Source organism: Tiliqua scincoides, chromosome 8 (assembly GCF_035046505.1).
Source record: "Tiliqua scincoides isolate rTilSci1 chromosome 8, rTilSci1.hap2, whole genome shotgun sequence".
Classification (NCBI taxonomy): domain Eukaryota; kingdom Metazoa; phylum Chordata; class Lepidosauria; order Squamata; family Scincidae; genus Tiliqua; species Tiliqua scincoides.
The window spans coordinates 49,021,889-49,042,084 of record NC_089828.1 but is presented as its reverse complement, the minus strand read 5'-3'; the positions used below and the strand labels follow the sequence as shown (position 1 = coordinate 49,042,084).

The 20,196-nt window shown below is 43.6% G+C and overlaps 2 protein-coding genes across 3 annotated transcripts in view; one reads left to right on the top strand and one right to left on the bottom strand.

Moving 5' to 3' along the window:
- Positions 1 to 7,160, top strand: part of TRIM37 (tripartite motif containing 37) — a 52,449-nt gene extending 45,289 nt beyond the window's left edge. For both annotated transcript variants that reach the window (XM_066635261.1, XM_066635260.1), the window contains exons 22-25: positions 951 to 1,069; positions 4,952 to 5,113; positions 5,826 to 5,910; positions 6,437 to 7,160. In XM_066635261.1, coding sequence (XP_066491358.1) covers positions 951 to 1,069; positions 4,952 to 5,113; positions 5,826 to 5,910; positions 6,437 to 6,440 — 370 coding nt within the window. In that variant the 3' untranslated portion in view covers positions 6,441 to 7,160. The remainder of the gene's footprint in view (positions 1 to 950; positions 1,070 to 4,951; positions 5,114 to 5,825; positions 5,911 to 6,436) is intronic.
- Positions 7,161 to 11,975: 4,815 nt separating this feature from the next.
- On the bottom strand, positions 11,976 to 18,440 carry PPM1E (protein phosphatase, Mg2+/Mn2+ dependent 1E). The gene is made up of 5 exons (XM_066635950.1): positions 18,241 to 18,440; positions 17,551 to 17,739; positions 15,954 to 16,097; positions 15,563 to 15,656; positions 11,976 to 13,097 (listed from the first exon to the last, which is right to left on the bottom strand). Exons 1-5 carry the CDS (start codon positions 18,304 to 18,306, stop codon positions 12,028 to 12,030), a joined length of 1,563 nt encoding a protein of 520 aa, XP_066492047.1. The 5' UTR covers positions 18,307 to 18,440; the 3' UTR covers positions 11,976 to 12,027.
- Positions 18,441 to 20,196: the final 1,756 nt, after the last annotated feature.

Sequence of the window (20,196 nt, the reverse complement as noted above, 5' to 3'; positions counted from 1 at the left end):
CGGTGGAAGCTCGAACAAATCTCTCCTGACTATGCTGAACCAAAACCTTTAGGTGTTTAGACTTTCTGTTTCCTTTCATCCACCCAATTTGGAACAGTCCCACACTAGCAAGCTGGATTAAGGTATGCATTCCCTGGCCAATGAGGTCTCGTTGCTTGAGTTTTCTGCTTGGTGCATCTTTCTCAGCAGCAGCACAAATGCACCATTATAGGATATTTGGCAAACAGGTTCTTTAGCAGTTGGTACAGGACTGAGGTAACAGTTCTGTCCTCCTGGATTGGAGGAGTAGTTTTTGAAGATTCCATCCAAGGGTGCCCTTCACCACTGTGAGAGAGAAGCACAGGACTTTTCCTGGTAAGTCCATACTTCACAGTGGAGAGAAAACATCCTACCCCCCCCAGAGTACTGTTTTTATATTGATCTCTGCAAATTACCCATGCCATGAATTGAGGTGAAATGTATGTTTGGAGTGAGTTGCTGGTTTTAACTGAGAATTTTATATTAAAGTAAAAAGTTCCTCATCTGCTATTGGAACCAAGCTAGAGATGGTTGCTTTTTCTATGGCTCTTCTTCTGGCATCTGAAACATAAATTCTGTTTTAGGTAGAAGTGTTAATTTGCAAGTCAAAAACTGTGCAGCTTTGCTTGCTTTTGGGAACTGTCTGGCTTGTTTTAAACTTTTGCAAACATTGGCATGGAGCAGTGAAGGAGAGTAGTCAGGGGAATGTGACAGGTGGGTCTTCAGAAAGGGCAGATAGCACTGTGAAGCACAGCACTCCCCATGTAGTTGCCGTCCACATGTCTTCAAATTAAGTTTAACAACCATGGATCTTAAATGAGACTTAAATAATGGATGTTGATACTTTTTGGCAGTCCTAATTTGGCACTGAGCTACAGAATGAAGAACAGTCCTTCAGTGCTTCGTAACAATCTCTTTTCTCTGCTTCTTAGACCCAATTTGAATAGATGCTGTGTGGAAGCAGCAGAGTCGGTTGACTTGGAAAACAACACTGAAGCTGGAGAACTGCAGGCTGTGCTGTCTGATGGTATTTTGGCAGGTCCAGAAGAAGGTAACTGGAGGCTACTTTGACTTGTGGTGAAAGAGGCCTTGAAAGGCAATACTAGTCAGTTCCCATCAAAGCATTAGGGGCCCAGTTCTCTTGCAGGCTGGAGTCTTGCTTAGCCATGTTCAACATAGCAAAGCGAGCGGGGGCTGGGATTGTCTGTACAGAGAGAACCTTTGGATTGACTTACTCTTTAATGCCACATACCTTGAATCTTGCTAACCACAAGTTTTAAAAGTGCAGTTGTACCTGCATCCACCTCCACCCCATGCTATTCTTGGGCACCTTCAGTTGAAAGTATCATACATTGCAGGGTTGGAAAAACCCTGTCTGAGATCTTGAGGAGATGTTTGAAGTCAAAAGACAACACTGGGCTTGATGGATCAGTGGTCAGACTCTGTAAAAGAAAAGTATGTGTGTATCTAAACATTTTAATAGTAGCAGTGCCCAGTCCAGCGTGTAGAAGGCCAGATGTGCACCTTGGGAGTTTGAATTTAGCCATGGATTTTTTGGATTGCTTTTGAAAAACTTACCCATCACCCATTTTGGTTTAAACTGCTAACATCACAGAAAGAGGTGGCAGGAATTTGAAAAGGGGATTGCTCAGTTCCTGAACAGGGGGCTTTGTTTGCTGGGAGCCCTTCCTGGTGCTAATGGGGGCTTGGTGGGATTTTTAATCTGTCTTTAGCATGCAGCTTAAGCAGTGGAGGAGGAGGTCTTGCCTTCCTTTTGGATACAAGAAGCAACACAGGGTAATTCAAAACAGAGGCGGATCCCTTTCTGGACCAGAGAGCAATTGTTCATTTGGAAAGGATTTTTTAAAAACTTTTTTTTGCAGAGCTCTGCATTCCACCCCTGCACTCATTTGAATTTCAATACGTGAAGAATTTTGAGCTGGCATTAAGGTACCAGCATCTATGGTTGTATGCAGCGGGCAGTCTTGTGTAGGAGAGGTGTCTGACATCAGGCTGAAAATTCCTTCTTAGTCACTCTGTTTCCAGCCCTGCTAGCTCTTGCAGTTTGGCTGTCGTAGGAGGCAGCAGGAAAAGGCGATGGGGGGGCAGTGGGGAATGGTGCTCAATTTGGTGAAAATTGTATTGTGGGAAACCCCAGGACGCAAATATTGCAGCCTTTTTAAATTGGTAATTGGAAATAGAACCATTTGTTTGACTTTCTGTAGCTGTGGAGTGTGGTGTTGAGTGTTTTTAAAATGCACAGATAAAGGACTTGGGAGCCTGATGTTCAGCATGGTTCTCTGTGTTAGGGAAACCTCATTCTAACACTTTAGATTCTCTTTGCATATGAAACAGGAAACTTTCTTCTGTAATGGGGCTTTGTGACAGAAGCCCTTGGCACCGTGTCATAATTATTGATACCAGAATTCTTTTCAGCTCCTGTAGCAAAACAGATTCCAGTGTGACTTGAAATATTATCCTGATTTATAGGGTTTTGCTTGAAGAAGCTGGTCAGTATAAATCTCCTTAAACGACTGTGACACTTTCTTCAACTACTAAATAGATGGTGATTTGATTGAAGTCTTTATAAACAGTGGTTCACTGATGTGCTACTATGAATGGGCTGGTTGGCTGGCTACCAGCTGTGGAAAGCAGCTTAAATAGCAGAAGAAAATACCATCATTAGATGGATTTATGGGAGTAAAGAGTAAAAAACAGATTAAGTTGGTCTTCAATGTAGGTCTTCAGTGAAAACAACATGTGGTTAGCATCTGAATCCCAAACATATGAAAGTGGAGTAAGCCGTGTTTATGAATGGATTTTTTCTTCTACATGTATTGAAGACGGGGCTATCATTTGGATTTTAATGTTGAATATGGGAGGGTTACATATAGCCCATGCCACATCCACTCTGTGGTTATTGCAGTTACAACTTTAAATTAAAATTAACTTCTAGCCTTCATGGGTCTGAAAATGGGCAGCATAAGATGACTTGATGGGAAACAGAAGAAGCCAAAGCAGATTAATGGCCTTGCTGTGACCGTTCCTTTGACTGAGGGGGAGCAGGACATCTAATGACGGGTGATTCTCCCATTCATCAGTGGAGACAGAACTTGGGAGAGTTTTTAAAAATGCAGTCCAGTTTCCAGTCAGATTACTACAGTTGAACATCCCATTGCTGTAGATTCAGTTTCATCTGAAAGGCAAATGCACTGGATTTCCTGGATCAGTTCACATGACCCAAAAACCCATGATTTATTAGTTGGGATGCAGCTTGCTGTCCAAGTCCACACATTCTCTTCTCCCACTCCTCTTCCTGTTTGACACATGCATGGCCAAAATCCTGGTTAGTTTTAAATTTAAACAGTTCTGAAATCCAGAGCTGTTGCGGTTTATAAACCAAGATGTGAATCTGAGATTAAACACTATTTCATGTCTGCATTTGAACACCACACAGAGCTGCTGTTTTAAATTAAACTCAATGTCAGTGTTGCATATTCACAACAGAGTGGAGGATGTGGGGGAGAGGGGAGGAGATGGTGTATGGATTCAGGGGGTCAAGACATGTGTTTATTCAATAGAAGTTCAGTATTTTGCATTTTCCTTTCAGATGGAGAAGAATGTCATGTAATACTGTTTAGCAGCACTAATCTGAACAACCTGGTTGGGATTGCATTTGCTAAACAACACTGCTCTTCCATGTCCACCTCCGGAGGGGTCTCAGATGATGCCTAATGAAGGAAGTCAGAATTATCTTGGTGCGGGGTCAAACTATTAGCCAAGTATTGGTAGAAAAAGCTGTTGTAGCAGCTACTTTACTGACAGAGTGGGCAAGAATTACTGTAGGGTTATGACTACCCTGTGTCAAAATAATGCAGTCCCTAATCCATCTGCTGTATCTTTTTACCTCTTAAAAGGAAGTCAGGTGCCTGTGTGCTTATTTCCACAAAGGCTATGCAACAAGAGCTTGTCATGTACCTAAAGTGTAGACCACCCAAGAAGTACTAAGAGCTTGGAGGTCATGCCCCATGTCTTGGATGGGGAGGAGTAGGACAAAAGAACACAAATTAAGCCCTCAGAACAATAAAGATTAACTTTCAGGATGAACAATGTCTGTTGTAAAAGAAAAGTTGTTAAGATGAAAAAAGCACATACCACAGTCTTTCAAAGCTGAAAAAGTTCCCCCAGTTGAGTCCCTTCTGGCTGAAGTTATGACATCTTTGTGAGAAATAAAGCCTGTACAGGAAGGAAAATGCAGGAGGACTTCATAAATAGCTTCTTTCGTAAGTACCTTCAGCCCAAGTGAGATCCCAAAAAGGGAACCTGTGGACTTTAGGCAACTACTGAGGTGCCTGAAGTTCTTATGGCTGACGAAATGTTTGGTGTTGCTGTTTGGCATGATGTCAAAGTGAAGTAATCTCCAGCACCTTTAGATGAACATCCATAAAAATACTGACCTTCTTTCATTGAATGCTATGTTGTTGAAGTATGCAGGTGAGCTCCATGCTCTTAGTATTTCCAGTGTGGTCCTTGCTTTTAAACAAGGCACCTACCCTAATGTAGATGTTGACTCTCAGAAAGCAATCTAAGAATTGTATTGCTGGATGAGGCAAGATTCACCTGGCTGGCTACTCTTTGAGAGAGACACGCCTTGTGCCCCTGATCAGCAACACTGATCAGCTTCTAGATCAGCTGATCAGCTTCCAAATCACCCCTCTGATCAACTTCCAGATTAGCGACACATAGTTTTTAGTAGTGCTTAATTTTCTAAGGCTTACATTCCTTTCTGTGGTTATTGTGGAGTGAGGGCAAGGGAGCTGGTGTGGTTTGTAGAGCCACATTGCAGTCTGAAGAGGATGAGACAGTTGGCGCTTTCTTAAAGTTGATTTCTGGTGCTTAAGCAGCCTGTTCTCCTACTTCTTGCTGTGTGCAGCTGGGCTTTGCCAGAAGCATGTCCTTCACCTCTTGCCAGGGATGAGCAGTGACAGCGACATTGAATGCGACACAGAGAATGAAGAGCAGGAGGATGTGGAAGCTACTGGTGCCACCCGGGATGTCTTCAACCAGACTTTCCAAACCCAGCCTTCAAGTGATGGTAAGGCTTAGGGCTTAAAAAAATCCCAGCACCAAGGCATTGGGAATACTCTTCCCCTGGCTTGGTGTGTTCCTGGTTTTTCCTCACAGTCCTGCTTCTACTCGCAGCCCTGTGCAACTTCTGTATTGCATTTCTTATACCTATTACTTATCTCTGGCTTCTGTGGTATGTGCTGTTTTAAACTTTGACCTCCCATCATTCCTAGTAGTGAGAACTAAAGGCACAGTGTCATGGCAATAGAAGCTTCATTGGCAGAGGTGTTTCAAGCTAATCTTAGCACCACAATACAGTTTTTAGCAACCGTCCACACTGATGTGTTCCCACTCTCTCTCTCCTTTTATTGAAAGGACCACAGCACCAATTATGCAAGCAGTACAGACACCATGCCACTGTGTATGGGGCTGCCTCTCACACAGCATTTTCACTAAACATGTGCTTGCTTGTAAAAAAGCAAGCAACGTGGGTAAAACTTGTGGATGATCAGTAGCAATATAGAAAGTTTAGTGATGGGCAGTTGATGCTGAACACAATATCCCTACAGTATGGGAAGTGTACTTTTACAAAAGTTTGGGGAAAGCAGTGCAAGAAACAGCCCAGTGACTTCTGACTTGATTGTTACATTCTACCTCCAGCTGTCTGGTGTGTGTGTGTGTGTTTAAAAACTTTTGCGTTCTGATGTTCCAAAGCCCACTTAATTCTTTTTTTTTTTCAGCCTTAGAGCTGTGCTCGGTTTTCCCTGAGGGTGACCAAATAGGCCCTGAAGACCTCCCCTTTGCCACTGGAAAGGATAACATAAGGTAACTGTGAGGTTACTGTTATTGTGACCTGTGTCCCATTGTGAAAGACCTTCCAGATCTTTCCATGCACTCAACTGAACTCTTTTGAGAATTTGATATCTGTAGACTGAGCCTTTCACCAGAGTAAACTATTATTCTGACACAAGCATCTTACTACTTAGGACACGTTACAACACTTTGTAGGGCACTTTGATGACTTGGAGTTTTTCCTTGCTCCTTCTTCCTTGTTTGGATGAAGGGTGTACATGTGGGGCCAGATCATTTTCAGTGCACCTTTTGAGATCTCTTGTCTCTTTGTACTGGCAGATGAGATTGTTGCAATTACTGCCCAAGGTGAAGGTAATGATAGATCCCCATTTGCCCACACCTGCTTGTTTTGCTTGCTTCCTTTTCCTTTATCATTCTGATCTTGGGTTCTTCAGCTGGGCTTTTAGGGTGCAGGTGTACAAATACATTACCATTGAAAGACCTTCCCTCCAGTGTGATGTGAGTTCATCATATTTCTTTCTTTCTCTCTTTGAACCAGGTAGAGCATTTGGTGGTAGGGGCTGCCTGATGTTGGATCAGCACATGCCAGCTTGTGAGTTGGTGCATCGGATTGTAGGGGCTTACTTAATTCACCTGTGTTGTTTCCAGTAAGATTCTGTGCACATTTCATTCTGTTTCTTCCCCTTTGTGCTGACAAACTTGCTGTACTGCTTTTCTGAACCTACTTGATAGCCAGTGGTGGCACAGTAACCCTCCTGGATGTAAACCCCAATACCCCGTGTGCCCTCAAAAGGTGCTGGAGCCTCAGCCATTCTCCCCTTGCTACATGAGAGTTCAATGGCTGAGGTGTTTGGGGCATGGGAGAAGGGAGCCCCATCCCTTTTATTTATGGATTGGCAGTAAAGCTGTTGTACTTGTCCTAAACTACTTAAAGTGAGATGCCTTCATGCAAGAGTCCTTCCTTGCCACCTCCCTCTTGTCCAGCTTTGGCCAGTTGAAAATGTTGTTGCCAAACTTATTTTGCCACTGTGCATTGCACTTGAGCTGCTAAAGGTGTTCTGTGAAGCTCTGCGGCATTGACTGTCTCATGAATGTTTCTTGAAAAGCACGTCACTGTATAAATGTTGTGTGTTCTTCTGGATGCTGTACTTTTAACAGAAGAATTTGCTCCCAAATGTAAGGTTTAATGGTTGTAAAATTCATATAGTTCAGATGAAAATGGTTTGCACTCTTTTAATTAATAAAATGAACATGGACCTCTATGTGCATAGTTTAAGCCACAAACAGTTCCTTTAAACTTAAAGGAAATACTTGTGACAGCAGATTGTATGCGAGTGCCTTAGGCAGAGAAGGCTATGCTCTTGGGGTTTTATGTGACTAGTATGGTTCACAGTGACAAATGTAAGGGTGGTCAAAGCAAAATATTGGCTTGTTGGTCTGTTTTAATGGATAGATCTTTAGCCACTTTGCAGCAGATTAGATGTTTTTCACAGAACAGTGAAGCTGGACCTGAAAACTTTGTCTCAAGCTAATTTGCTGTACTCCGCAGCCATTGGACCTGAATGTGTCCAGTTTCATTTTTGGCTCCTCTGCTCCGAAATACACACATGCTTGCAAGTTTCTACTATCATAGTTTGACAGCTTGCATTTGGAACAGCATTTTGTTGCAGCAAGATAGCTGCAGAGCTGCATTTGCATATCTTAGGGGGCTGCAACTCTAATTTGAAATGCTCCTAGAAGAGAAATTTTAAAGTGAGACCTATTGAGTAAACTGCTTGCTAGTCAAATGATTGCTTGAACTGTATTCTCAACCACACTGAACCAATAGACTAGCTAGGAAGTCACCTACTCAATACTGATTCCCATCTTTATATATCGGATGGGGGATGGGGAAACTCAGTTTCTGCTTCCCAAACTGAAAAGGAAATTACAGACCAATTTAAGGCAAGCTGAATTGGAATTAAAAGCCCAGAGATCTTTGATGCTTGATTTGCATTAAACCCTAGAAATGGCATGTAACTTGACTCTGACACAGGCATGCTAAATCTGAAAGAATGTTGTGGCTTAAACCTAGTCTTGTTTCAAGGGATAGCAGTCCCACCCACCCCCAATCTCACTATGCAGCAGGAGCAAGTTCAGCAGAAAGTCAATTCTTGTGACTGAAAGTCGCTCAAGAGAAACTCTGGTTTACTTACATTCAAATAAGTAGACAACTAAGATTGTTGCTGTTTTATTAATATATTGGTAGAAGTTGAACATAGTCCTTACTTTTTGTGAACAGCTTTAATAAATAAAGTATGGCTAATACATGATTCCAACTGAACTTGAGCTATAGGAACAAAGTTGTCAACAGGTCCCAAACACAGTAAGAAGTCACTTAAACTGACCAATTTCATTAGTTTCATGACAGCATAAGTATCTTTCAACAGGAGTTCAATAATACACTTGACATTTTAAGAATGTGCCATTCTAACATTTAGCATTAAGAATAAATCTCAGTGTTGTAGCACTCTCCCTACTTTTAGAACAGGAAAACCACAACAGCCAAGAGTGAGTTAAACAAGAGCTTATTTTAAACCAAGCCTCCCTTGTGATACTTGTATAATACTTCAGTTTTTTTTAAATACTGGCAGCTATAGGTGCTTAGTGTTTAGTAAGACTTAGTTTGTCACTTGTATTTCTTCACAATGACCATTGCACAATATATGTGTGCCACACTTAATTGTCTCCTGTTATGGGGGGGAGAGAGAGGAACACAGCCTTAAATTATAGTGCAACTTGGGTCATGCCCATCTTCTCTCCATCCTCCTTCCATGTGAGTAAGCTAGTTGTCAGTAGAGCCGGATATTCAGACTCTCTAGAGCTACAACAGAATTCTGAGTTGCAGGGTAAAGGGTTGCTTGAACTGCAGCCCTAATTCCTAGTGCTGAGTAACTTCTGCATAGGTGTTTTTTCTGGCTTAAAAGCATATTCTAGAAAAATAAAGCACTGTGCCTCCTGTATATGACAATGGAATACTTTAAAATAGAGATTAAGTAAAAGCCAGTACAGTTGTACTTGACTGAAGGATTAAGGGAGCAGCCCTCTGGCGGATACTGTCTACTAAAAAGCCCTGTGAGGCATCAGGTAATGAGCTCTGTGCAAATGAAAGTGATGCTCTTCATGTCCTGTCTGAGCCAGGAGATGAAAGTGCATAGGAAGCAAACTCCCCTTTTGCAGGGGTGAGCTAGCTTGGCTAGATCTATGCCTTCTTGCATTCTAGATTCATAAGGGCAATGGATGGCACTTCAAGTATAAATAACTGTTTATATAATGTAGTGCAACTGAAATGGATTAATGGCTTCCTGCTCCACTGCTGTTCCATTTCCTACATTGAGAGATTCCTTGCAATTAGAGGCAGGAGACTATCGGATTAAAGGAATCCCTTATAAGCTCAGAAGCAGATCTTGAACAGCCTCAGGAAAGGTGGCCTGACACTGCCTACCCTTGGCAGCCACCACTGTTTCCATATTCCTATGCTGATTCTGGGAACTCAAGGGGCTACTTCCAGTAGTGAATGGAAAGGTTTCTTTATGCAAATTGTTACCACTATTGAAATACACAGATTTACAAAACACTTTACAGACAACCAACATGAACAATAAATACACTTAGATATCTATTTTTTTGTACATTATCACTGGCTAGAGGGTCAAAGTACTAGATACAGAACATTGAGATATCAGTTAAAAGGGGAGCTTATTGCTTACGTCAGCAAGCAGCAAATAAGGGCACAGGAGTTTGAACTGAAGAGAACTACTTCCTATCACCAGTGGCATTAAGAGAAAAAACACAGCATGTCACAAAGCACTGCTTCTTTTTTGCCTAGTGTGTAGAATTGAGCAGCAGATATTGGACAAAGAACTACTTTAAATATGTGCTCTACCATGATTAAAGGATTTGCCTCACAGATGGATCCTACACACTACCACTTTGCAGTGACTGAAGAGATGAACACTTGCTACCGCTAACAATATTTTGTACAGGACCACACTAGGAATGGATGGCAGAGTCACTTCTGTAGGGAGAAACAGGATGAGCAGCTGTTAATCCATGTATGAATCCACACAGGTGGAGCTGCACTTCTTTCTTTAAAAGATGAGAGCATTCAGAGGCTAGTACTTCTCAATTATGCCTCCACTCTGGGAAGAGGTCAGCCATTGTCAAAAGTCTAGCATTGCAAAGTCTTCCAAAGAATTGCACTTAGTTTCTATGTAAGCACAACTTTCAGATACAAGAAAACTTGCAGGGTACCGTCGGTACTGCTGTGCAGTCTCTTTAAGCAAGGCAGCAGGGATGGCCAGTACTACTGTTGTGTGCTGCTGTTTTGCAGTTCCTCATCTTTCCCTGGGTAATATTTGATTTGTGCTACCATACTATGGTTTACAGATGATGACAAATGGAAAAGCTGGGTGATCCCTTAATTTATTCACCCCCACCCCTCTACAAAGAAAGTACGTAGAGAATCTCAGCTTTCTCTACTGTTTGGTTATGTCCCATTAAGAAACCAAGACAACTGGTCAATGAAATGAACTAAAAACCTAACCTTCATAAATATTTTCTACTTAGTTATATTTCTAATCTTTAGGCAGCTTCTGACAAGGTTGCACTAACAAAGTGGATTGGTTAATGATGCTATTTTGCTAAAACTAAATAAATGGACTTGTGGGGTGAGTATCTATAGCTCTAAATTGAAAGCATGCCTCACACTCAGGATTGATAATTCAAGCAGACACTGGATTAACAAAAGGTGTTTCCAGTTCTTCTGCATCCTAACTGGCAAGTGCTAAAACTATTGTGATTTTTTAAAAAATAGTGTTTTTTTTAGGACAAGGGCCAGAGGGGAAATCCTTAGGCCAACCTTTCTCCTGCAACTAACAGCTCAAAGCTCTAGCTTGCTAGTGCAAGTTGCAACAGCTACTCCAGTAGGCTACTTGCTTTTGCATTTCTGTGTATTTCAACTTGCTGTGGGCTTCTCTAGAAGCTTCAGTCCATACTCAAATGTCTTTTAAGGTGAACACAAAGTTCACCAAGTAGTCAAGACAAAAAGTGCTTCAATAAGAACATGAGATTCTGTTCAGTGGGAAAGCAGAACTGATGGCAAGAGGTCTAACCAACCACTTGCTGGCCCATCAACTCACAACCAGCACTGTTGTATCTGGACTAGCTTTACATCCATTTGACACCTGAGATAAGAGGGATTAGAAAAGAGACAGGGATGAAAGAACCACAGCTATGTTAGAAGCAAACAATTTTACATTATTACTCTTTCAGTTTGAGATTAAAATGTCACTAAGTATCCCCTGAAAAGCCACCACAAAAATACCACACCCCCTGACCCCGAACACTGCAGTTAGTTTCAACTATAGAGACAAATCTTCAAAAACTACAAAATGGGGTTTTATGTTACAAGGGAAAAACATACCGAAAGATTGAGTACACACCTTCATCTGAATCTTACTGGATATACTGCAGGGGCTAGGAGGGCTCTTGTACTACTTTAAAAAAACAACAAAAAAAACCCTATGGCTTTTAAAAACACCTGCAAAACATCTGGCTTTCCACATAGTTTTTCTCAGTTAACCTTTACAGAAATTCCTCCCATAACCTGGCTAGTTATCCTCTTCCCTCCTCCCACTTCAAGTGCCTCCCCACCTACAAAGCGTGCAATTTTAAAACAGGTTCTTTCTGAAAATATTGCTCCCCAGACTCAGTCCAAACATGTTTTTTTAACATTTTTGCAGTATCTTAAAAAATAGCACTTTTCTACCAAGTCCAATGAGTCAGTGATACTATGTAATTCCCATGAGCAAATGAAGCTAGAGATATAGATGAGTCTGCGCATGCACGCACGCGCAAGAGACAGACACATTGCTGAGAGAGAGAGAGAGACTGGCATACCAGTCTTGTTTTAAGACTGAAACACTGTTTTAGTCCTAAATCTATTTACACAAGTGAGGCATTCCACAATCACATAGTTCTGAAATGCCTGCTTTTATTTTTTTAAGTTCTCATTCTGTGAATATCTAACCTAACTATTTAAAGAGGACAGGAAAATAGAAAGGAGTGTGGTGTTTTGTTTTGATAGCTCTAGAGAAGCCCAGGGTCTGGTATACAGTGACTCTGCCTTAACATCAGAAAAATACCCTCCCCATGACTCTGGCCACAACTGGAGAAGCCCTGCCAGAGAGTGCTTCTTATCAACCTATTTCTACGGCCATTCACCCGGCTAGGTGAGCACAGAGCTATTCCTTCTGTGTGGGGATGTGGCCTGTGCTTCAAGAGAAGCATGTGGAGCTTTGGCTTGAGTCTAGCTAGTCGCTGCCACCGCTTGGTGTCACAGATATGAAAGTGAGAGAAAATGGAACCTCTTCTCCCCCAGAATTTGAACTGTTCACCTTCTGTTCTAGAGGAGGTGGGAGGTTTGCATACCAGGTTGTATTCAGGGGGGCTCGTAGACCAAATACTAAGAGAGGGCTGCTGCTCCAGCATAATACTGCTCTGTCCACATGTCAGAGGTGCAGTGTCAACTGCTGTCTTGTTTTCTACTGATAAACCATTACCCAAAGTTGCTCTCTTTGGTACACCAGCATTAAACCCTTGATCTGGGGACAGGCGCTTGGCACTTTGAAGTTTGCTAGCTTCTACTTTCCTCAGGTCTAAGTACCCTAGATCTTCCAAAAAGTTGACTCCGGAACCTGCACTCAAGGTAGTTCTGTCCGTGAAAGAATCCACTCTCCCCTCGTACCCTAGATCAGCAGGTGCCGAGACCTGGTGCTGAGGCCAGGGCCTTTTGCAATCTCCATGGTTTTCTTTATCATCACCGTTGTCCTCCTGCCCATCTTGGAAGGAGTTCTCTGTCCATTCAGACTCCTCACTAACGCTCACAGCTGTACTCATGTCCCTGAGAAAGACCACAATGACAGTGATGTTGTCGCTGGAGCCGGCATCTCGCGCGGAGGCCACTAACTTGTGTGCTACCATGCTGCTGTCCCCATTATTCTCCTTCAAGTGGTCAGCCACCACCTTCACTGCTTCATCCGGGTTCACTGTGTCATAGAAACCATCACAGGCTAAAATGAGGTAGTCTTCAGATCCATCCAGAACAGTAGAGGTGGAGTCTGCATCCCCACAGATATATGGCTTGTGCTCTGCATCACCTGGAACCATTGGATAAACACCCCCAGAGAAAATTTAGGTTTCCACTAAGTGAGACAAATAAATCAATACTCTTTTAAATCTTTGCAGATGTCAGTGAATGTGCCACCTTCACTACCCTACCAGTCCCACAAACAGGGACAAGAAACTCAAGAGAACCTGAAAGTTCTCTTGTACAAGACTCAGCAACTCTCAACCTTCAAATTTTTAGCTCTTATTAGTATGAAAGCTTGAAAATATGCCCTGGGGAAGGAGGGGATCAAACAGAAAAAACTTCTACTCATTTGAAAGCCCACAGTTTTCAAGCTCATTTTAGGATTCTGAGTAACTGACTTCTGATTTTTAACCCAACAAGAATCTAGGCCCATGACTTGTACCATGCTGCATATTGCGGTGGGGGGGGGGGGGTTGCCTGCCCATTAGGCTGTTTGTAAAGGAGGGGATGGGTTTTGAAGAACACTTGCTACTAATTTTGTCTATAGAGGAGACAAAAGAAAGACAATTTATCTTGTTTTGAGTGCAGCATGTTATCCACTTACACATCACACAGTGCTGGTAAGTGTAAATTGCTTCAATAGTAATGCTACTGGAGTTCTCCTGGACAGCAGCTTCTCCCAGCCCTGGGACAGTTCCGGAGTACACAAAGCTCAGCCTACAGAAAGTGTCTGAGCAAAGGAAGGTGCATTTTTGCCTGGGACACTCTCCTCAGTGCAGGAAGCCACCTGACTACACTCTTCTGATTTACTATCGACCACTGCAAGGGCTCCCAAAGGATCTCCTCTATGGAGAACTCGTGCAAGGAAAGCACCCTACAGGTAGACCACAGCTGCGATACAAGGACATCTGCAAGAGGGATCTGAAGGCCTTAGGGATGGACCTCAACAAGTGGGAAACCCTGGCCTCTGAGCGGCCCGCTTGGAGGCAGGCTGTGCAGCATGGCCTTTCCCAGTTTGAAGAGACACTTTGCCAACAGTCTGAGGCTAAGAGGCAAAGAAGGAAGGCCCATAGCCAGGGAGCAGACCAGGGACAGACTGCACTTGCTCCCAGTGTGGAAGGGATTGTCACTCCCGGTTTGGCCTTTTCAGCCACACTAGATGCTGTGCCAGAACCACCTTTCAGAGCGCGATACCATAGCCTTTCGAGACTGAAGGTTGCCAATACAATACTATACTGCAAGGGCTAAAGTGCCCTGCCCACCAGCACACTGGAAAAATAGCATCTACTTCAGAGACATGCTCTGGCTTACTAAGAAGAGTAAGGATTTCAAAGGGTGGGAGGGAGGTGGAGAGTGGGAAGGGCAAGAAAAAGATGGGGCGGAGTGAGGCCAGGAAGGGAGCAGTATCAACAGCAGTAGTGCCAACAATATCCTATTCCCCCTTCCAGGTCTTGATCTGCCTTCCCAGTTCCACTCAGACTTCTACCAGCTATATCGCTGGCGTAGGTCTAGGTAGACCCATTCAGGCAACAAGAGCTTACTCCTGGGCAAGGGAACAAATGTTCCTTTATCCAGTGGAGACCTTTGGGGCCTGCGGGATACAGTGCATGCTCCATTGGCATGGATACATCACTGTGCAGACAGTCACATGCTACTGGCCCTGATTTGGGAATGGAAATCCAAAAATTAGGATTCCTAATCTCTCCACCCATCCAGCCATTAAAACTTGAACTACTTCCAAAGTATTTGCTGAGTATTTTTCATCCATTTGTGTATGTAGCATATACACCAAAGTGTCAATTTCAGCAGCCTGTACAGCTAGCAACAGGACGGGCAACCCTAACAACAATTTAGTCTGTCACAAGTAAAAGCTATAATTGTAGTTCAGACCTTGGTTCAGACCTTGGTTCAGATAGGTGGTTCAGACCACCTATCCAGCATTTTATGCATTATAATACATTGTAATTCCCAAATACCCAGGAAGCACACAAGCGCACACATCTGGCAGTCAGAGGTACACCCCTGAAAGCCAATATGGACATGAAACTCATTGACAGACACCCTCTATGAATGTTTCTATTCTTGCTTTTCAAACTTCTATGGTGGGTCTTCTGCCCCTTCCTTTGCTATCGAAACTAAAACACCCCCTCCCCCACCTATGAAGTCTTTCCTCAGATAACTCGAGCTCTTAAAAGACTTTGGTGCCTTTTCTGTACTTCCTGTTTTTTTCTCAGAGACAAGGTAATCAGAACAGTGCACAATATCCTAAATGTGACAACATCATAGATCTTTATAATGACATCATTACACCTGCTTTTTATTTTTGGTTTCTTTCCTAATACTTGCTAAAACTAAATTTGCTTCATTCAACCCTGAGTAGGCATTTTCACCTAACATTCCACTTGAAGACCTCTTGCTTGCATGGTCACAGTCAATTTAGACACCATATATGATCACTGAAACTTGGAGGAGTAACAAGGAAGGAAAATGAAACATAAAATGAACCAGAAGATAAAGATTTCAACCTCCTACCAATTGCTCTGGAGACAGAGAGACTCCCGTTGACTCTCCAAGCCCCAAACCAAACCACGCAGCCTCCAAGGGCCTCGATGCGTTTCTTCTCATCCTAAACCAGAAGGGCAAGACAAAAACTGGTTAAAGTCCTTATTGTAGAGGATTCCTAAAGATTTTGGTGCTGAAGCACAGACACACTGGCTCTATCAGCAATTGGGGGTTATCCTGTTTCCTTCCCAAACCAAGGACACACGGTTGCCTCAGCGAGGAACTTCAGGGGCTAGCATGGAGCTGAATATCTAGTGCCTGAGTTATGGTGCTCAAATGAAAAATTCAAAGGGAATTGCATGGGAACAGCAATCCTTCCTCTTCCTGACAGGCCAGAGAATCAGGCACACAGCAGGCTCACCTCTCGATCTGGTTTATGAGGCTTCATCAGTTCCACAGCTTGACCTCTTCTCACAAGCATCACTTGGGAGTCTCCCAGCCACGCCACATATAACATGTCCCCTCTGATGAATGTCACGACACCTGTGGTCCCACACCGCAAGCTCTGCAGAGAAAATGCAGCCCTGGTCTTGATACAGGCAGGAGCAAATTGATCTGTTCTTTAAGGCCTTTCTCACATCCCTCAGCAACTAGAGCACAAGGTCATCTCAACTAAGCAGACTGTTGGATTTGAGAAGTAAAAGCAGCTGCTTTTTTGTATGGTTAATTTGTATGTATCAAATCTATTCTTGAAGCCAGTGTGAGGAACAGATAATCAGTGGCGGTCCTGGCACAGGTACTTGCACTGATTGGTCACCGCAATTACTTCTGGTACAGCCCTGATCTCCAGAGATGTGTCCAGAGATCTTCTGAGGGCTGGAGAGACTGCATGTGGCCTCTCTGGCCCTCAGAAGGCCTTCTAAGGCCTTAGAAAGGTACTTCCGGTTTTTTGGGAAGTACCTTTCTAAGGCTTTCCTAGGGCCAGAGTGGCCACATGCAGCTTGTCTGGCCCACAGAATTCCTCCAGATGCTCTCAAAGTGGAAGCAGTGGGTGACCCTCAGAGCAGCGGCACCGCCCCCCCAGCCATGCCACCCAGGAGTACTTGTACCTGCTGACCCCCCCCCCCAGGTGTACCAGTGCAGATGATACCAAGATGCCTTGGTACATCAGTGTGTAATTCTAACATTCTACCTCAGAACCTGCTGAACAGAAGCATATTTTCTACTCTCTGATACACAGTTCTCAGAACTTAGTGAAAATGTGAACACCTGGAGAGCTGCATCAATTGGTAGGTCCCAAAATGACTCATTAACTCCCCCACCCCATTTCTACCTTAGGAAGAACCGCAGGCATGAGGGGTACTCCCATTTGCAAGATGATCAGTTCTTAAACTACCTGCTGGAAGCAAACACCAAGCACTTGCCATCTGCTCAAGATTCATGCAGACTGAGTCAGTGAGTCCCAGAATCTACAAAGAACCACTCCTGTGCTGGTGTGACTGACTAGCTCTCCCTTGTAAATTTGAAGTGCATTTCATTACTGGGAGTACTCAGGCACTGATAAATAGTTAGAATAGCCCTAGCAAATCAGATGCAATTCTCAGGGTACTCTTCTTGCGTGCAGCTTGAACGTCACCATGCCCATGTAAAATAAAATGTGGTGTGGAAGATTAACTACTTTCCTATTCTGAATATCAGTACAGCTGCCTTAATTAATAAGAAGGAGTACAGAGATGCCCTTGTCCACTTGGATTATTGGGGCCAGAACCTTCCATTCTTTGCTATATTACCAAGAGTCAATGATGGAGCCCTAGATTAGAACAGCCACCATGTACTGACTTGGCTACAGCAAAAACTCTGGATCTGACAGTGCTTGCAGCTGTACCAGGAGGAAATGTTTTGAGTAAGTGGCTGCATGTTTCTTCCATGGAAGTCCATTTACATTTTGCCAAGTGGCATAACATGTTTTTCAAAATCAAATCCCCCCCGCCCCGTTTAAAATGATGTTGCTCACTGACCTCTCTGGCTGCCTTCTGCACAAAGCGCTCATCTGTCACTTGGAAGGCTTTGCACAATGCTTCCAAGGGGTCGTGCTGGAACATCTCTTGATGCACTAGGTTCACGTGGAGGTGGATAGAAGCATAAATGGCGGCATCCACTCCTCCATGACCATCAAATACTGCAAAATAAGCCTGCTCCTCTTGATCCTGCCAGAAGTTAAAATCATGTGTAAGCAACTTAGGTAGTCAGTTATGGACGTGGAGGGTACAGCTCAGTGGAAGAGCACCTGTTTTGCTTCCAGAAGGTCCTAGTTTAATCCCTAATCTCTCTAAGAAGACCTGGGAAAAAGCTTGAAGAGCTGCTGCCAATCAGTACATAATACTGAACCAGGGACCAAGGGTCGGACTCAAGATAAGGCAGCTTCATGTGTAATACAGGAGGCACAAGCTACACTTGAGAGTAGAGAGACCTAACTCATGAAGTTGACACCAGGGGACCTGAAGTAGAGAGTTCATGAAGTAGACACCTGGGGATTCAGACAATAAGAGCTAAAGAAAGTGACTGCAACAGGGTTTGGATAAATGTCTCCAATTAGCTATTTTGCTGTCACTCACATCCATTTGATGAGGTAAATTTACTAGGTTTAATTTACAGAGGTTTGGTTACTATGCCACTGGCAGGTCCCTTCCTCAGAGGACTCTTTTTACCTCAAGGTTGAAGAGAGTGTTGAAGTCTGGAATGCAGACATGTTTGTCCTCCATCTTGCGGCGCATATTCTTAATAGCATGAATTGATGTTTCATAATATCGATGAGGCTTCGGCTGGAGAGGAAAATCTTTTACCCAGCTGCTGCAGATGTCATGGAGTTTGCTATACACAGTGCAGGCCAACTTCACTGTCTCTACCTCTGTCAGAGGCAAAGGGGTGGGGGAGAGAGACAAGACAAACCCTTGTTGAATGAAGAATGAAGGCTTGGAGTTGCTATGGAACAATAAAGGCAAATACACCTCCAAGTGTACTGTTGCCTATTTGTGTTTGACTGAAATACCCAAGTGCATAAAATGTTTTTATTGGTTATAAGCAAGTAACATGAATCCAAATCCTTCTCACTTCCAACCATACGCCTTATGGAAGAGAATCCTTCATGCAGCGAAAGGAACACAAATTTCCAATAGTAACCTCAATTGTGCCTTCAAAAAGGGCTCTAAACAGTAACGTCATTAGATTGCAAGGAAGCAGAATTTCTTGAGTAGAAGGAAAAAAGCAGAGATCTGCATCTCTTCGTCACTGAGAATGCAATCCAGAGGACATGCTTGCCTCCTTGCGCCAGGAATGTCATGAACATGCCAGAAAGTATGTTTGCAACGACTCTGGAAGAGGCTGGGCCAGATCTGGCATCCGTGACACCAAAAGCAGTACATTTGCACTGACCAAGGGCTGGTAGGCAGACTGGGTCTGGTAGGGGATGGGGCCAGCCTCAGGAATTTAGGCTGAATCCTAAGCCCGCCCCCACCAGCCCAGTGTTGCATCAGGCTGCTTAGATTTCACTGGCGTAGATCCAAGTATCCCCACAGGTGGATGGGCATATGAAATATCCCCTTACTCAGAGTTGCACCACAGCCACCTCCTAATCTGCACTGGATATGCCACAGACCAGTGAAAACATGAGGGGGCTTGACCAAAGGAGTCATCAAAGAGAGCCCTTCAGGTATTTTTGTTTTCAGATCTCATTATTTCTTAACTATTTTCAACCTAATGTTAACCATTGAAGAACAGCAATGAATGTTTTGGTCACTCTGGAGACTAGGTAGCTGGAAGACTATGCACTTGGTCTGTGCTAGCCACTTGGTGTCCACCATTCTGAAGCACATCATTTCTCCCCTTAGAGAAAGAAAGGTGGGATAAAAATATGGTAAATACATAAATAAAATGTTAATCTGATACACCAAATATATGCTTGGCAGCTCTTCAAAACAATGTATTTTCTAATGTGGTTCTCAAAAGGGGTAGGAAAGTTTCATTATCCTCACTTTTTAATGCCAACCCAACATGGCTCCTTAGCAATAAGGTGATGGATATTTCAATATCAAGAAGGCTTCAGAGCAACCATGTGGTGGTTTACCAGCTTCTCTACTCCAGGCAGTTGCTAGTCACAAACGTCAGCGCAGGGATTCAGCTTGTACAGTTCCTCCAAGTCAGATCTGGTTGCAGAGTTTTTGTGCCACTCTTTCCACCAGGGCAGCCAGAAGATACAAGACTGGCTTGCTTCAGCATTGCACATTTCAAGAAACCCCTCCAAAGGAAAAACTGACAAAAGGGGCCCATTTGCTGTGCTGATCCCTTTACGTTATTTCCCCCCCCCCCCCCGTGGACAGTGTCAGCATCATGGATAATTACTGCTTCAGTTTTTTTAAGCCCTCAACAGCTTATCCACCCCCGTGCAGCTGTAAATTACTCATCAATCGTTAATGCTGCAATAGGGAGTCATGGCTGAGTCAGCTGTCATCCTGTCTATGTCATGCACCGTTTCATCTTCCCCCTGCTGCCCAGGAACCATCAGGGCTGGAAGTGTGGCTTAATTGCATCAGTTACAGCGGGAGACCCAGCCCAGCTATTTCACCTCACAGTGGGGGTTGGTTAGCTGACAGTTGCTGAAAAAGGGG